Source organism: Elgaria multicarinata, chromosome 1, assembly GCF_023053635.1.
Source record: "Elgaria multicarinata webbii isolate HBS135686 ecotype San Diego chromosome 1, rElgMul1.1.pri, whole genome shotgun sequence".
NCBI classification, from domain to species: Eukaryota; Metazoa; Chordata; class Lepidosauria; order Squamata; family Anguidae; genus Elgaria; species Elgaria multicarinata.
Window position 1 is genome coordinate 215,884,240 of NC_086171.1, and position 18,450 is coordinate 215,902,689.

The 18,450-nt window shown below is 49.7% G+C and overlaps 1 protein-coding gene across 1 annotated transcript in view; it reads left to right on the top strand.

Moving 5' to 3' along the window:
- The first annotated feature begins 201 nt into the window (after positions 1-201).
- The window catches only part of MYLK2 (myosin light chain kinase 2), a 41,109-nt gene continuing 22,860 nt past the window's right edge, over positions 202-18,450 (top strand). The window contains exons 1-3 of the mRNA XM_063147450.1: positions 202-420; positions 7,434-7,861; positions 14,799-15,196. Coding sequence (XP_063003520.1) covers positions 7,536-7,861; positions 14,799-15,196 — 724 coding nt within the window. The 5' untranslated portion in view covers positions 202-420; positions 7,434-7,535. The remainder of the gene's footprint in view (positions 421-7,433; positions 7,862-14,798; positions 15,197-18,450) is intronic.

Below are 18,450 nucleotides of genomic sequence, written 5' to 3' on the forward strand. Positions count from 1 at the left end.
TCCAAGACATCCCAGCTTTGCTGCTGGCTTTGAAACTTGCTGGTGGGGTGAGAGGGTGCTTGGGGAAGGCCTCTGCTCCTTCTCCAGACCCCCTTTGGCAGGAGCCGCGGACAAGCAGCGGGTTCAGCAAGGGTGGCTCGGTCATCTGGTTTCTGTTTGTTTGAATTCCCATCTCCTCCGCGCAGGAGAGAGAGAGAGAGAGAGAGGCAGCGGAATGGAGTGTCCTTTGAACGGGGGCCAAGAGGAACAGGTGGCCCAGAGGCAGAGCACAACGGGCTCATAACAGCCCGAGTCCGGGGGGTAAAAGATACTTCTCTCTCCCCGCACTTAATCCAGCTCCGTTACGCCGAGTATAGAAGGGGGACAGCGCTGTCCTACTTTTAATACACTGCTGACGGCCCTCGGCGACAGTGACAGCAGGTAAGAACCGCTGGTCGGCTGTTCCCAAGGGGAGAGAGGGGAGGCCCGTTCTCTCGGGGGACGGCCGCCCGCGGCAGGCAGAAGTCTCGGTATTCCAGCCTGCCGTTTCACTCGCAGCCCGTCTGTGGGTTTCTCTGGAGGAATCCCTTGCATGGGGTCACCTAACAAGGGCGGCCTGTCCAGCTAACCTCCAGTTTGGGTAGGGGTTTCTCGTGCAAGTGTCTTCCGTGGCCAACAAGCCGAGATGGGCCTACCGTGGGGCAAACAGAGATGCATTGGGGGCACCAGGGAAGGAGGAGACAGAGGGGTCACCAGCCAAGCAGGACGTTCTCAGGCAGAAGGCTTGTGGATACAATTTGGAGCTCTGGAAGTTCCTGATCATGGGGGGTGGGGTCAGGGGGGCATTTGGATCATCTTTCTCAAGCGCCCCAGGGGCCTTTGTTCCCTTGCTCAGGACAAGCCATGGCCCCCAGAGAGATCCTCAGAGCTGTCAGGGCCTCCCTCCTTCTGTGGGTCAAGCTTGGAGCTCCCTGTCTCTGGTTGACGCTTGGATAGGTGTTGGGTCAAGGTCTCCGTCAGCAGCTATTTCCAAGAGCTCCCTAGGGCAAGTCCGGGGAAATCTTGGCCACGTTCTTGCTGATGGCAACAAGAGATGGGCTTTTCCTTCAGCCGCCTGGAGCGATTCGCCTTGCAGGCTCTTTCCTGTAGCACAGCACATCTGCTTTCTGCTTATGAACTGCCCAGAGAGCTTCGGCTATTGGGCGGTATTAAAATTAATTAAATAAATAAATAAATAAAATTATGCTCTGGATTATATAGGCACAAGGCCCAAGGGTCAGGTTGAATGGCCTTTGAGGATCCCTTCCAGGTTCTGGATTCTAGTGCAGCCAGGTTTCAGGCTTCTACTGGCACCTGGCACAACTCTGAAGCTGTGCCCTTTAAACCGTGTTGCCAGCTCCCATGCCTTGAAATCATGCGCGTTGTTGGACTGCGCATGAAACAAAGCCAGAGTTTATGGAGAGCTGTGGAGAGAGATAATTTTTGTGAACTGCCCAGAGAGCTTCAGCTATTGGGCGGTATAAAAATGTAATAAATAAATAAATAAATAAATAAATAAATAAATAAATAAAAATTTGAAAAATTGGGGGCTTGTCTGTTGATGAGTTCAGAGCTTTTAGGCACTGGAACAACCGTTCCCTGGTCCTTTTTTTTTGGAGCTCCTTGGGACAGGAATATTCTGAGATTGCAATCATGTGCTCCGTGGATGGGCATAGCTGCAGACCAACAATTTTTGTGAACTGCCCAGAGAGCTCCGGCTATTGGGCGGTATAGAAATGAAATAAATAAATAAATAAATAAACCTGAAAGAAAAGGGAGACCATGAAAATCAGGGACGTCCCAAACAGGGCTGCAGCCCTGAGTGGTTTAATCGATTGTTGAATAAGGGCGCTAGTAGATTGAGGGAGGTAATTTTTTTAATCAGCATTGCTGCAAACTAAGGGGTAGTTCAGTAGTTCTGTTTTAATTGTTTTTAAGTGGTTTTGTTTCTGATATATTCCTGTAAGGAGAGATGGGGGTGAGGGTAGGGCTGTATCAAAGAAGGCCTTCTCCTTCTAACAACGAGCGGTCACTTTTGTTCATCTCACACTTTTTCCAAATCTCAAAATGTGCCCGACGTGGCTTCTTCTTCTTTTTTCTTTTTTTTGTAATACACAAATTAATTTAATTGAGGTGCTTGAAATTTCCAATTTATTTTAACGCGCTTTTGTAGTACGCAAATTAATTTATTTGAACTGATGACTAACTGGTTGCAGTTATTAGAGTTTTATTGTACGGCCAAAGTCATCCCAACAAAGGGAATTTATTATTTCGTAATCAATGCACACGGCACCTTTCGAGTACTTTGTGAGCAAAAAAAACCCCAAGCCCTCCTGAGCTCCTGGCCTTTATGGTCTGAATTTCAACAGCGGAGCAGAGAGCAATGAGAGAGAGAGAGAGAGAGAGAGAGAGAGAGAGAGAGAGAGAACGGGACGGTTCCACATAAACCCATCCTCCGATTGGAGTCTACCAGGGGAAGAGCCTTCAGTGTGGTGGCACCCTCCTATGGAACTCCCTGCCACTGGAGGTCGGGCAGGTGCCAACTATTTATTTATTTATTTATTTATTTATTGCATTTCTATACCGCCCAATAGCCGGACCTCTTTGTATTCCTTTTGGCACCTCCTGAAAATATCATTCTTCAAGGAAGTCTTTCCTTAATGGCCAGCCACGGTTCACAGTTCACTTTTCATTTTGCTTTTACAAATCTATTTTAAGGTGTTTTTATTCTGTTTTTATTGAATTTATCTTGTACACCATAATTTTGAATGGGGAGCAGCACGTACAACTACATGCAGTTCAGTTTGTTTACAGTTTGAGATGGGAATTACGGGAAGGATTGATCAAACGGCAGGTGATCCATCAACTCAAGGTCATTAATTGGTTCAAATAAAGATGGTCTTTGACAATTAGGGTCAGTTGAGAAGTGATCTGCTCGGTCAGCGGCTGGAAAAAGGACCAAGAGAAAGCCGGGGGGGGAGGGGGGCTTTAATCCCGGAAAACTCAAGTGGGATTCAGTGGAGGCTGGTGACTCCGATGTCAGTGGGCAGGCTCTGGATTCCTGTCAGAACTGGAGACAACTCTAAAGGAGCTATCGAAGGAGCTTCACACCCGCACTGCTTTGCACCTAGGAGAACTCCTTTAGGGTTCTGACTGGTTCTGAGTGAAACCCGGAGCGAATTCACCGCCCCACTGACATCGGAGCCACCAGCCTCCCCTCAACCAGGGCCCACCCTTCATGGGCGGCACTGTTGCCTGCCGCAGCTGGAGCAACTTTCTGGCTGGGATGCTCCTCGTCGTGGTGCAGCTGCCTCCGGATGGATGACAGGGCCAGTTAGCACAACGGCCAAGTTTTCTCACCCTTAGCACAGGCTCAGGTCGGCCTCTGTCCAGACTGCAGACGCGCAGGTGCCGCTTACCTTGCTCCTGAGGCTGTTGCTGTGGCCATTCCAGATACAGAGAGAGGGCCTCTCGTTCATGCTTGGTCTTCCTGCGAGCAGAGCTGGGATAGGAAGCGTTCAGCGCAAAACTCTACACAGTCAGAAAGAGGAGCTCTGTGCATCCTGGAAGTCTACCCAGGCCCTCTTCCATCCTATATTTTATTATTTTAATGCAGATTAGCTTTTCCTCCAGACACTTGTCCTGTCATACTAATAATTTAGATGGGTGATGTATGTTTAAACTTTAAAGCGAGGATATTTAGGGAGCACCTTCTCCTTTATCAAACTGCCCAGCCCCTGAGGTCATCTGAGGGCATATACCTGGTGGTTCCATATGGACCTAAGGTCCAATTGGAGTCCACCCGGAGAAGAGCCTTCAGCGTGGTGGCCCCTTTCCTGTGGAATTCCTTGCCTTTGGAGGTCAGGCAGGCACCAATGTTGTGCTGCTTCTGGCGCCTCCTGAAAACATTTCTGTAGGAAGCTTTCTGTGAATGATCGCCATGGTTTTACCAGTACTGGGGTTTTATCAGAACTTTGTTAAATTGTATTTTTTAATGTATTTTTTTAAATTCATTTATTCTTTTGTTCTATTTGTTGTTCGCCCCCCTGAAATCTTTTGGATGGGGCGTGGTATATTGTAAATAAATGAATAATAAATACCCGTTTGCCTTCTCTAAGGCGTTGGACTACAACTCCATTATCCCCACCCAAGGGCCACCTAGGCTGGGGAATATGAAAGCTGTCAGGCGCAAAACTGGTGTTTGCTTGTTTGTTTTGCCTGGCTGAGATGCAAATAATCCACAGGGATGGGCCAGAAAGCAGAAGAGGGACCATTTTGAGAGCGAGCCCCGGGAAATGTGCAAGAAATCCCCGATGAAAGATTGTCCAGAGGAGGCTGACGCAGCGGAATGCCAGGATGGCACTTCCTCAAATGATCAGGGACTGTAAACAACCTTTCATCAAAAAAACCCATAGCAGGGCCTCACTCAGCGGGCGGACAGGGCGGGTGGCATGTGCCTCTCTCCCACAGCGCCACAATGATTGATGGGCAGATTTCTTGGACGTTTGCGTGTGTGCAAGCTTTCCCCCAACTTGGGCCCCACCAGATGTGTTGGACTACATCTCCCATAATTCCCAGCCAGCATGCCCATTAGACTGCTTTGCTGGTGGAGAGGAACAGAACTTTAATTTTACTATGTGAGCTGTTATTTCTATTACGCTTCTAAGCATCCTGATTGTGCTGTGTGTAATCAGGTGTTTTGCCTGTTTCATCATCATGCGGTTTTCTTCTTCGCGAACACTGGCTGAGCAATAAACGCATATTTTCTGGTGCCGATTTGGGTTATTTTGGCTTGAGGGGTGTTTCAGGGACCACAACTCATCTCAATTAATTCTTGAAGTCCAGAATACTCAGCTGGGATTTACGCATCTGTTCCTGAGTAGTGTCTGTCCATATAGCCGCTGTTTTCTCTCTAGGTCAGGTGAGTCACAGACACACCTGTTTAGGGAAGAGAAGCCAAGATAGTTGGATGGCGCAGGGATGGTTTACCATCTCATGGGGCTTTTGTGTGTTCCCCTTCTGCCTCTGCCAGTTCTCCCCCCTCCTTTTTTAATACAACAATACAATATAAAACAAGACCACATAATACATAATAATATAAAGTAAACAATTTGTTAAACATATATTCTAACTTAATTCTCTTTAACATAATCATAATTAACATAAATGTGCTCCCTCCAACCACGGGATCTTATTCATATTTCCAAAATCTCATTACTTCTTCTGGGGGTGTTTTCCCTCTCCCCTTTAATAATACAAATTCTAAAAACTGTTTCCATATTCCTTCAAAATCATTCGTTTTTATCATTCCTCTTCTAACTTTTATGTTACATGTTAATTTATCATTGATAGCAATATCCCATACTTCTTTATACCAATCGTCTATATGATAATCCCCTTGAACCTTCCAGTTCCTAGATATCATTAATCTTGCTGCTGTTAACAAATTCGTTATCAATTCTTTTGTCTCTTGATTACAATTCAATTCTCCATACACTGATAGCAATGCCACTACAGGTGTCTCTTCAATCTCCATTCCTAAACTTTCTTTTATCTCTTTAAGCACCATTTTCCATAATTTTTGTACAAATTCACAATAATGCCCCTGCCAGTTCTAAAAGGTTGAAATGCATCCCTGAAGGTTTAGTGACTGGCAGTATTTCCCCCCCACACACACACATCTTTGCCTTCGCCCCCCCTTTCCCTTGGGCCCCACATACCGCTGGAACTAAAATGATCCAGGGCCTGGAGCATCTCCTCTATGGGGAAAGACTAAAACAGCTGGGATTGTTTAGGAAAGGAAAGGAACCTCTCGTGCAAGCACTGAGTCATTGCTGACTCTTGGAGGGACGCCAGCTTTCACTGATGTTTTCTTGGCTGGCCTTATAGCGGGGTGGTTTGCCGTTGCCTTCCCCAGCCATTATTACCTTTCCCCCAGCTAGCTGGGTACTCATATTACCAACCTCGGGAAGATGGAAGGCTGAGTCGACCCGAGCCGGCTGCCTGAAACCAGCTTCCGCTGGGATCGAACTCAGGCTGTGGGGAGAGTTTCGGCTGCAGAAACTGCTGCTTTACCGCTCTGCGCCACACGAGCTGCTTTGACATTGTTTAGCCTGGGGAAAAAGGAGGCTAAGGGGAGACGTGATACAAGGGCACAAAATTATGCATGGTTTGGAGAATGTGGAGAGAGGGACATTTTTCTCCCTCTCTCAAAATACTAGAACCCAATGGGGTCATCATCCCAGGAAGCAGATTCGTGGGAGATTCAGGCCAGATAAAAGGAACGACTTCTTCACATAGCACAGAGTTGAATGATGGAATTCAGTAGTGATGGCCACCAATTTGGACGAATTTAAGGGGCTGGCTAAATCCCTGGAGTAGAAGGCTAACCATGGCTACTAGTCCCCTGATGCTCATGTGCTACTACCACTATCAGAGGCAGCAAGCCTGTGTGCACCAGTTGCTGGGGAACATGGGTGGGAGAGTGCTGTTGCACCATGTCCTGCTTTATTGGTCCCTGGTCAACAGCTACTTGGGCACAATGTGAACAGAATGCTGGACTAGATGGACCCTTGGTCTGATCCAGTATCCAGGCTCTTCTGATGTTCTTATGTTGATAATGCACTCCCCCCTGCATCCCACATACCCCGCCCAACAACTTCTCTAAAATGGAATTTGTCCCTCAGGCTGAAAGAGTCCCCATCCCTAGTAGGGGTGTGTACGGACCCCCCGCTCCGCTCCGCGCCGCTCCGCCCATAGTCCGCTCCTCTTCGCCGTGGAGCTCCGGCTCCGAATCAGAGCTCCGCAGTGGAGGGGAGTGGCGCCAGGTAAGGCCCCCCTCCCTCCTCTCCCTTACCTGCAGAGACCAAGGGGGAGGGGGGCCTTACCTGCGTCCGTCCGCGGTCCCTCGGCTTCTTCAATTGAGCCCGCGGCTCAACCAGGAAGTCTGGGCCGCAAGTGCGGCCCAGACTTCCTGGTTGAGCCGCGGGCTCAATTGAAGAAGCCGAGGGACCGCGGATGGACGCAGGTAAGGGAGAGGAGGGCGGGGGGGGTTACCGGGCCCTGCCGCTGTCGCCGCATGGGCGACAGCGACAGCGGCAGGGCCCGGTAAACTCCACTTACCGTTCTAGCGGAGCTGCGGATCGAGGCGAAGGATCCGCCTTCACCTCGATCCTCTTCGCCACGCTCCGCCAGCCCCCCAATCCTCTTCGCCTCCGCCTTAAGGGTAGGCGAAGTCCCCCGCTCCACTCCTGCTTCTAAGGTTCGAAGAGAAGCGGAGCACATCCCTAATCCCTAGTATCAAGGATGATTTCTTGCAATCTCCGAAAACTGTCATCCGTTTAATTTTTGTGGTTTGCTGTATGGAAAGTGCGCTGCTTGGTGACCGGCCTTCTTTTGTCTTGTCTGTCATGCAGAAGCTGAGTTGAGGACCAGGGTGGGCCCCCACCTTCCAAGACTGGGACACCTGTGCTGATCAGCAGCTCTCAAGGAGTCTCCTCCAAGACAGCGGACGGACGATGGAAAAGGACGGAGGTTCCTGCAGTGCTCATGATACTGGCGGAGGAGGAGGAGAGGCCCCGGCCGTGGGCGCGGCAGAGCTGAGAGAAGAGACGAAGGAGAGCCCCGAGGGGCCAGGCCAAACTGTGGAAGGAGAAAGTCCAAGTGAGGCCAAGCAACCAGAAGAGAGCCAAGCCCCCCCACAGGAGCCATGTCGCACTGTAGAAGGAGGGGTGAACCCAGGGGAGGCCAAGGGGGCGGACGAGAGCCAAGCCCCCTCTACAGACGCCCAACCGAAGCAAGTGCATCTTCAACCAAGCCTCAGCTGCCCAGCCACCATGCACAGGTAACGTTCCTGTTCCGTACCACCTTTCGCCTTGGGATTGCCGCAAGAGATGCATCCACGGGGCGGCGGCTGTCCGTTTTCAGGGCTGATCATGGAAATCATCACAAATTGCTGGTGTACGAAGTTGAAACCACAAGTCCGGGTGGAGAGCTTTGGCAGGGAGATGGATTTCCTGTGTAGGAGTTAGTGCAGTGACTTGGGTGGATCTTCCGTGCAGGGCAGCCACTGACACATTGCCCCCAAAGAGGAATTGCATCGACAAAAAACAAGGCAGAAGAAGGCGTCAATCTGCATCACATTCGCATGTCCAAATTTCTACGGATGGGTGCAAATTTAGAAAGGATTTATTTATTTATTTATTTATTTATTTATTTATTTATTTATTACATTTTTATACCGCCCAATAGCCGAAGCTCCCTGGGCGGTTCACAAAAATTAAAACCATAATAAAAGAACCAACAGGTTAAAAGCACAAATACAAAATACAGTATAAAAAGCACAACCAGGATAAAAACCACGCAGCAAAATTGATATAAAATTAAAATACAGAGTTAAAACAGTAAAATTTAAATTTAAGTTAAAATTAAGTGTTAAAATACTGAGAGAATAAAAAGGTCTTCAGCTGGCGACGAAAGGAGTACAGTGTAGGCGCCAGGCGGACCTCTCTGGGGAGCTCATTCCACAGCTGGGGTGCCACAGCAGGGAAGGCCCTGCTCCTAGTAGCCACCTGCCTCACTTCCTTTGGCAGGGGCTCACGGAGAAGGGCCCTTGTGGATGATCTTAAGGTCCGGGCAGGTACATATGGGAGGAGGCGTTCCTTCAAATAGCCTGGCCCCAAACCGTTTAGGGCTTTAAATGTCAATACCAGCACTTTGAATCGGGGATGGACCTGGACTGGCAGCCAATGAAGTTGGAAAAGGACTGGCGTAATGTGGTCTCGTTGGCCAGTCCCTGTTAGTAAATGGGCTGCCCTGTTTTGTACCAGCTGAAGTTTCTGGACCGTTTTCAAAGGCAGCCCCACGTATAACGCATTGCAGTAATCCAAACGAGAGGTTATCAGAGCATGGATCACTGTAGCTAGGCTATCTCTGTCCAGATAAGGGCATAGTTGGTATATCAACCTAAGCTGATAAAAGGTGCTCTTTGCCACTGAGTTCAAGGATAACTTTCATTGAAATAGAAATAGAATACATTTCCCCATAGTGGGGAAGGCTGACCAGGTGAGCTGTGGACCGGCTCAGCCAGCTGCCCAGGTATTGCTGCTGCTGCTCCCCATCCTTGTGGTTTTGGGTCATTAAACCAGACTTGAACTGTCCATCAAACGAAAGATGCCTTCAAATAAAGGGCAGTTCTCTGCCCGACTACTTCACAGAGTGGAGGATCTGCTGTCCCTATTGGTCTCCTCTGTCCCTTGCTCTGTGGGTGCTTGCAGTCTAGCAGCGCTGGGCAGCTGAGAGCCAATTGCAGGCCATGTTGCAGGAGGGTGGACAGGTAGAAGGTTACACGTGGGTGGAGGATGTGGAGCAAGCCGGCAGCTCAGTGGCAGATGGGCCCTTGGGCTTACTGACTGCGTGTAAAGGCAGTGGCTGTAGCGGAGCGGCAGAGGCCCCGGTTTGCATGCCGAAGGCCCCAGGTTCAATCCCTGCCATGTTCAGGTGTGCTTCCAGGCGGAGCGCTATCAATCATACAGCCTTGTGCAATTCTGTCTTTGTTCTTCTTCTTTAATGGATGTTCTGCGATAGGAAAAAAAGACAGGCGAAGCAGTGGGAAAAGACAGGAGGGTTCTGTGTGGAAGATGACGTCATCTACCCCCACCACCACCCCGTGTAAAATTATCTGAATGGAGCAGGGCGACAGTGCTGTAAAAGCCTCATCTGGAAGCACCCAGGTTGGATGTGGAAAAAGCTTCTGCCGGTCAGAGCAGGCGACACTGAGCTAAATGGACCAGTGGTCCAACTCAGTCTAAGGCAGCTCCCATGATCGACCGATGTATGGGAGTCACACCAACTCCTACGTGGAACTGGCTTCCGTGTGAGAATTTTGACATGGCTGGAATGCCCTGAGACACTTTGCTCGGAGGGGTAAGGGGTTTACTTATTTTATTTATTTATTTATTTATTTATTTATTTATTTATTACATTTCTCTACCGCCCAATAGCCGGAGCTCTCTGAGCGGTTTACAAAACAATTTAAAGCATGTTTATAGCGCCACCTCACCATTTCTGGAATTGAGGCACTTACAATAACATATAAAACAATTCCATTAACTCACATTAAGACAATTCCATTAAAACCCTCACCCTCAAACCATTAAAAGCCCTCAACCCCAATTTAAACCACCCCCTCCCCAAGCTCTTGTGAAAATAAAAACGCCTTACAAAGGCGTTTGAAGCAATTGAGAGTGGGAGCCCGTCTCTAATCTCCAGTGGCACATTGTTCCATAACCGGGGGCCAGCCACTGAAAAAGCCCTGGCCCCCACACATTCCAATTTGTAGTGGGGGACCATCAGGGCGCCCTGCTCCTGAGAGCGAGTCTGCCAATGGTGAGACACAGGAGAGAGGCGAGTGCTCAGGTATCCAGGACCCGAGCAATGCAGGGCTTTATACATGGTCAACATGACCTTGTAGCGCACCCTAGCAGCACCAATGGAGCTCTTGACACACCAAAGTGATAGAAGACCACTTTGGGAGCCCCTTGACCAACCTGGCTGCTGCATTTTGTACAGCCTGTAGGCGTTGGATTTGCTTCAAGGGAAGCCCTGTATACAACAGGTTGCAGTAGTCCAGTCTGGAAAGAACCAGGGCCTGGACTGCGGTGGTAAGATCAGCCTCTGACAGAAAGGGGCAAACTTGGCGGAGCATATGGCGTTGATAAAAGCAACTCCGAACCACGGCCCCCACCTGTGATGACATAGAATCATAGAATCATAGAATAGCAGAGTTGGAAGGGGCCTACAAGGCCATCGAGTCCAACCCCCTGCTCAATGCAGGAATCCACCCTAAAGCATCCCTGACAGAGGGTTGTCCAGCTGCCTCTTGAAGGCCTCTAGTGTGGGAGAGCCCACAACCTCCCTAGGTCACTGATTCCATTGTCGTACTGCTCTAACAGTCAGGAAGTTTTTCCTGATGTCCAGCTGGAATCTGGCTTCCTTTAACTTGCGCCCGTTATTCCGTGTCCTGCACTCTGGGAGGATCAAGAAGAGATCCTGGCCCTCCTCTGTGTGACAACCTTTTAAGTATTTGAAGAGTGCTCTCATGTCTCCCATAGTCCCATAGTTAGGGACTGGTCAAGAATAACACCCAGGTCCTGTGCCTCAGTCACAATCCTTGGTCGGATTCCTGAAACAGGCAGATCTACGAGCTCCTGCCTCAAATCTGCCAGCCGCTGACCTCGGCCAATCACCATCAGCTCAGTCTTCTCCGGGTTAAGCTCTAGTTTACTCCTAGACATCCAGTTACAGATCTCAGCCAGGCACCAAGACAGAGTTACCCTTCATCCGTATTTTTAACACCCCAGAGAAGGATGCCTTGCAGAATTAGCTAAACACACCGCCGTTGATGCCTTACTGAGCAGGGCCTTCCACTGCTTTGAGGCCACCACGAAGAAATCCTTGCGCCGCCTCGGCTTCTTCTCCAGAAGTGAATCTGTGATGTGATGCAGCAGATGTGACAGTAGCAGTTCTGTGTCTATAAAACTCAGCTCCGTCTTCATCTCATAGAATACAGCCTTTCCCATCTGGGTGCCCTCCAGATGTACTGGACTGCAACTCCCATAATTCCTAGTCACATGAGACTACAACTCCCAGCATGCCCTTTTGTTCCCAGCTCATGAATGTCTGGAGCCATTTGGCTGGGAGCAGACAACTCCCCTGTTAAAACAGCTCCACTGGCTTCCAGTCTGTTTCCGGGCTCAATTCAAAGTGCTGGTTATGACCTATAAAGCCCTATATGGCTCGGGTCCAGGTTATCTGAAAGAATGTAGTCTCCCTTATGAGCCTTTGAGATCTTCTGGAGAAGCCCTTCTTTCAGTCCCACCATCTTCACAGGCACGCTTGGTGGGAACATGGGAGAGGGCCTTCTCGGTGGCTGCTCCAGTGCTCTGGCACTCTCTTCCCGGGGAAGCTTGGCTGGCTCCCTCCTTGATGGGCTTTTGGAAGCAGGCTAAAACTTTTTTGTTCCAGCAGGCCTTTGGAAAATAATCTGGGCCTCCATCTATGTTAATGTCTTATAATTTCGTTGTGTATTTTAAACGCTTATGGGTCCGTCCGTCCCCCCCCCCGCCAATGTATGTTTTAAACTTTGTAAGGCCGCCTTGAGGCCTAGCATTGGGCAAAAGGTGGGATACAAATATTAACAACAACAACAACAACAACAACAACAATAATAATACTAATACTGGGCTGGACGAATGGGCCTTTTGGCCTGATCCAGCAAAGTGGCTCTTGCATTCGGTCAACTTAGCCTGTGCCAAAAGAAGGTGCGTTTCCGAACCATCATCCTCTGTCTAGGAAGGAGAAGGTTTGAAAGGGCAGATTCTCAAGCTGTCCCAAGGATGTCTGTCGTCACTGTGTGGAGGCCCCCACAGCAAAGAAACTGTAGCCCTCCCAGCTAAATTCCCAACAGGTTTGAAGGCCAGGTTTTTTCAAGGGAGAATTGCTTCGCAAATAAGTAACACAGTTCATAGAATCATAGAATAGCAGAGTTGGAAGGGGCCTCCAAGGCCATCGAGTCCAACCCCCTGCTCAATGCAGGAATCCGCCCTAAAGCATTCCTGACAGAGGGTTGTCCAGCTGCCTCTTGAATGCCTCTAGGGTGGGAGAGCCCACAACCTCCCTAGGTCACTGATTCCATTGTCGTACTGCTCTAACAGTCAGGAAGTTTTTCCTGATGTCCAGCTGGAATCCGGCTTCCTTTAACTTGAGCCTGTTATTCCATATTAATTTATTCACCCATCTAAGAGAGGTCCATTCAGTCCTCTCCCTCCCTCCCTGTATTTATCTATAAATGTAATATAATGTATACATATGTACATGGCCTGCAACAAAATGTTGCAGGTTTGCTTCTTCAGTGGAGGCTGGTGGCTCTGATTTCGGTGGGGCCGTGAATCCACTCTGGGTTTCAGTCAAGAGCCAGCCAGAACTCTAAAGGAGCGCGATCCGAGGGGCTGAACCTAGTTTAGGGGTTGGAGTTCAGCACCTTGGGAATTCCGGCTGGTTCTGACTGACACCTGGAATGGATTCACGCCTCCACCAAACTCAGAGCCACCCCTGAACATCCTCTCCTTGCAGGATTGGTCCTGTTGTACAGAGTGCCAGCCAGGCACGCCCTCCCCAAGACTGCTGTAAGCCGTTAGAGTCTGAAGCCGGGAATTCCACCCTGTACTCCACTCTTATCTTTTCCGACGGACACTCGACATTCCATGGCTTCCAAGCGTATTTAGTCCCTGTTGGACCGCTCCCTCCACCGCCTCACTCCGCCCCACAGTGTGTTTCTAAACATTTTTTTTGGTGCTCCTGCAAACCTGAGGGTTCCCTCCAAACATGCTGATCTCACCGTCTCATTCCCCAAAGGCTCCCTTTCGGCTCCAGTCTTGATTCCCACGCCACCCAAGTTTGCTATTTTTTATTTTTATTTTATTTATTATTGCATTTATATACCACCTTTTTTCCTGCAAGGAACCCAAGGCGGCGTACATAATTCTCCTCCTCCTCTCCACCTTATCCTCACAACAACAACCCTGTGAGGTGGGCTGGGCTGAGAGTCTGTGCCTGGCCCAAAGTCACCCGGTGTGTTTCCATTTCTGAGTGGGGACTAGAACCCGTATCTCCTAATTCCCAGTCCGACATTCCCAGTCGGACACGGAATAACGGGCTCAAGTTACATGAAGCCAAATTCCAGCTGGACATCAGGAAAAACTTCCTGACTGTTAGAGCAGTACGACCATGGAATCAGTTACCTAGGGAGGTAGTGGTCTCTCCCACACTAGAGGCCTTCAAGAGGCAGCTGGACAACCACCTGTCAGGGATGCTTTAGGGTGGATTCCTGCCTTGAGCAGGGGGTTGGACTCGATGGCCTTGTAGGCCCCTTCCAACTCTGCTATTCTATGATTCTATGATTCTAGCCACTAAACTACACTGGCTCCAGTAGGAGTGATGTATAACATGGCATGTATAAATGTCTAATAATAATAATAATAATAATAATAATAATAATAATAATAAGGGTGGGGGGAGGAATTCTTGCCACATTAAGGAAGTAAAACAGCTCCAACAGATACAAAGCTAGTCACGGATTCGTGAGTATCTCTGTAACTGTCTGAACCATGATACTTCTTTGACTTGGAGAAGACCCAACAGCCTGCCTTACCTGTGAAACAGTTTTCCCTTGCAGGAGGCATTTCATCGGGGATTAAAATATTGTTTTTCTTTTTTCTTTTCCCCTACAGAGCTGGTACTGTTGCAAGGGGGAAGGTGTGTGTATTTTGGATCCCACTTGTTGCCTCTGATACCACGAAGGTTTCTGGAAGCTGGACTAGTTGCTGGCAAATGCTAAAGAGCAGAAATAGAGGCCGTGGAGGCTGTTGGCTCCGATGTCAGTGGGGCGGTGAATCCACTCTGGGTTTCAGTCCAATAGCTCTTTTAGATTTCCGAGTGAAACCCGGAGCGGATTCACCGCTCCACTGACATCGGAGCCTCCAGCCTCCACTGAACAGAGGGTGAAAAAAATCAAGGGTGCTGCAAAGGGGCCAAGGAGGTGTCAGTTTAATCATAGAACCACAGAATCGCAGAGTTGGAAGGGGCCTACAAGGCCATCGAGTCCAACCCCCTGCTCAATGCAGGAATCCACCCTAAAGCATCAATTTGGCCCAAATCAGGGATTGAAGACTGCTGGGCTTTGGAGTCTTTTGAAGTTCTCAGCTGTGTCTCCAATGTTTCAGCTTAGAAGATATCCCCGAGGAGACTCCGGCTGTTCCCGGAGAGCAGAGTCCTCAGGAGCCGGTGGCTTCAACCCACCGAGAAGAGCCAGCAGCCGGAGAAGCCAAGCCCCCGGATGCCCCCAGCCCGGCCCAGGAACCAGCAGGAGAGCCACCGAGCCCAGCTGCTCAGGAGGGAGAACGGACCTTGGCGGAGGCGCCTCATTTAACTCCCGAAAGCCGAAGCCAGGATGCTGGGGCCAAGACCTCCATGGAGGAGCCCCCTCCGGCTGAGCAGCCGCCTTCCGCAAGCAAGGAGGAGGTGGCGAGCCCTGCAGGCGTTGACGTTCCTCCGCCGGAGACCCCGACCAGTCCCTACCTCACTCCGGACTTTGGAAAGGAAGACCCATCCCAGATCCTAGGTAAGTCCATTGAAGAGGCCTCTGGCACCAGCAGCCAGGTTGGTCCAGTCTAGAACAGGGAAGAAGGGGGACAGAACAAGTTTTTAAAAAACCACTTAATGCAAGTTTCTAGTCCTTAAGTCTGTGGAAGTCAGCATGTGGGCAGTGCCTGGCTGGCTTTATCTCCAGGATGGAAAGCAGGAATCAATGATGCAAGCTATTTATTTATTTATATTTATTTATTTATTACATTTATATACCGCCCCATAGCCGAAGCTCTCTGGGCGGTTCACAAAAGTTAAAAACAATGAACGTTACAAACAAATATACAAAAATTTAAAACCATAAAAACAGCAATATCCATTTAAAACAGCTATTCTGGGGGCAGTTTTAAAACTCAGCATATGTTGTAAACTGCCTGGGAGAAGCGAAAAGTCTTAACCTGGCGCCGAAAAGATAACCGTGTTGGCGCCAGGCGAGCCCTGTTGGGGAGATCATTCCATAATTGGGGGCCACCACTGAAAAGGCCCTTTCCCTTGTTACCATCCTCCGAGCTTCCCTCAGAGTAGGCATTCGGAGGAGGACCTTAGACGTTGAGCGCAGTGTGCAGGTAGGTTCATGTCGGGAGAGGCGTTCCGTCAGGTATTGTGGCAAGGAGATATATGCACATTGGTGTAATGTAAACCGGTTGCAGGAACCAGTTTTTGGGGACAAAGGCCTTGAGCTAAACTGGTGCGGAATTTAAAGCACAGAGGGTGATGCACCGCTCAGCTGTGAAGCCATATGGGGACCACAGAAGGCCTGACACCACGTCAAACCATCCACCTGTCCATTTCAGCATTGCCTACATCAGGAGCTGGGGAACCTGTAGCCTTTCAGATGTGGTTGGACTCCAACTCCCATCAGCCCCTGCCAGTGGCCAGGGGTGATGGGGTTTGTATTCCAACCACACCTGGAGGGCCACAGGTGCCCCCTTCCTGTGATCCATACTGATTGGCAGCCAGCTCTCTGGGGTTTCACACAGGGTTTTTTCTCAGCCCTTTGTTAAAATTTTATCTGCTGTGTTTATATAAAGCCGCCCAGTCTGGAGCAACTTGCAGCATCCAAGGATAAAATCCAGTGTGTGTGCGTGTGTGTGGGAAGGGGGGAACTATGCAATATCATAAATTGGGGCATATAAATTTCCAGATATAATAATTTCCGGAGTGAATTAAAGCAGATAGCAAATACTCCGCACGTGCAGTGGTTCAGCACACTGAAATGCTGTTTTTCGCAAGGCCTGGGACCGAGCCGTGGGCAACGTGTGCGCTCTCCCCTGGCCCTCTGCACATAACGAGGAGGAAACACCACAGCCTCAAGGACCAACACTTCTGGGTCGTGCGGAACTACTTGTGCTAGGGTGACCCTATGAAAAGGAGGACAGGGCTCTTGTATCTTTAACAATGATAGAGAAAAGGGGATTTCAGCAGGTGTCGTTTGTAGGCATGCTGCACCTGGTGAAATTCCCTCTTCATCGCAACAGTTAAAGGTGTAATAGCCCCTCCCTCTTTTGTATCTGTTCAAGAGGGCAGGGCTCCTGCAGCTTTCACTGTTGCGATGAAGAGGGAATTTCACCAGGTGCTGCATGCCTACAAATGACACCTGCTGAAATCCCCTTTTCAATACAACTGTTAAAGATACAGGCGCCCTGTCCTCCTTTCCATAGGGTCGTCCTAATTGGTGCATCAGATCTGATCCCGAGGTCCCTGCAGCTGAGGTCTGTGCCTCGGAGGAGAGTCTTGTCCTCGCCCATTACGTGAGGGTGTCACATAGCAGCTTTCAATGCGACGCTCATTAAGAAGAGATTTCAAAGTGTGCTCACCATGCTTTTGTGCCTATCCCTGACCTATATTGCTCCTGGCCCAGAGAGCATTTGTCCATCAGGCAGCCTGCCTTCGGCCCTGGGTCTTCCAGTTGCTGACCGCGGCCTTATTCCGTGGCCAAGCTGCCTTCTGCTGGGACGACACCCGCATCTGGCAGGCGCTCCCTTCCCTCTTGCTGCTCCATGCGATCGCTGGCAGGCACAGCAAGGAACCAGAGAAGCCGTGCGTCAGGTGTGGCTGTGACCTTTCTACCAGCTGCGATGAATGGGGGAGCGGGTCTTCTTGGAGCCAGGTGACCTTGTAATGGGGAGGGGAGGAGGAAGGTGGGAGGTTTGCAACGAGGCAACGTGGGCAATGTGGAGGCTGGCCGGACTGAAGCCAAAAGGGTCAGGAGGCAGGTGGAGAGGGCAGGAAAGAAGGATGAGGAATGTGTCCCTGGTCTCCCTTGCGTTCTGCGTAGGGCATCGGAACATGTGCTAGGCAACTGAAATTCAAAACCTCGAGACGTTCAGCTTTAGTTTTCTTAGAAATGGAAGTGCCTAGCCCTTATGAAGAGCAATGCCTTAGGGCTTGCGGGCCATGGCGAATTAAATCTCTGACGCTTGAGGCGGAAGCGCCAGGGAGTTCAGGAGGACAGTGTCGTGTAGGGCGGCTACATGAAAAGGGCTCCTGTGTCTTTAACAGTTGCATAGAAAAGGGAATTTCATAGAATCATAGAATGGCAGAGTTGGAAGGGGCCTACAAGGCCATCGAGTCCAACCCCCTGCTCAATGCAGGAATCCACCCTAAAGCATCCCCGACAGAGGGTTGTCCAGCTGCCTCTTGAAGGCCTCTAGTGCGGGAGAGCCCACAATCTCCCTAGGGAACTGATTCCATTGTCGTTCTGCTCTAACAGTCAGGAAGTTTTTCCTGATGTCCAGCTGGAATCTGGCTTCCTGTAACTTGAGCCTGTTATTCCGTGTCCTGCACTCTGGGAGGATCGAGAAGACATCCTGGCCCTCCTCTGTGTGACAACCTTTTAAGTATTTGAAGAGTGCTGTCATGTCTCCCCTCAATCTTCTCTTCTCCAGGCTAAACATGCCCACTTCTTTCAGTCTCTCTTCATAGGCCTTTGTTTCCAGACCCCTGATCATCCTCTGAACACGCTCCAGCTTGTCTGCGTCCTTCTTGAATTGTGGAGCCCAGAACTGGACGCAATACTCTAGATGAGGCCTAAGTAGGACCGAATAGAGAGGAACCAGGACCTCACGTGATTTGGAAGCTATACTTCTATTAATGCAGCCCAAAATAGCATTTGCCTTTCTTGCAGCCATATTGCACTGTTGGCTCAAAAAGTTCCTTTTTGATCAAAATGTACCCAGTTTGCACCTCCCAGAGCCAAAATGCATTCTGTGGTTGAAATCCATACATTTT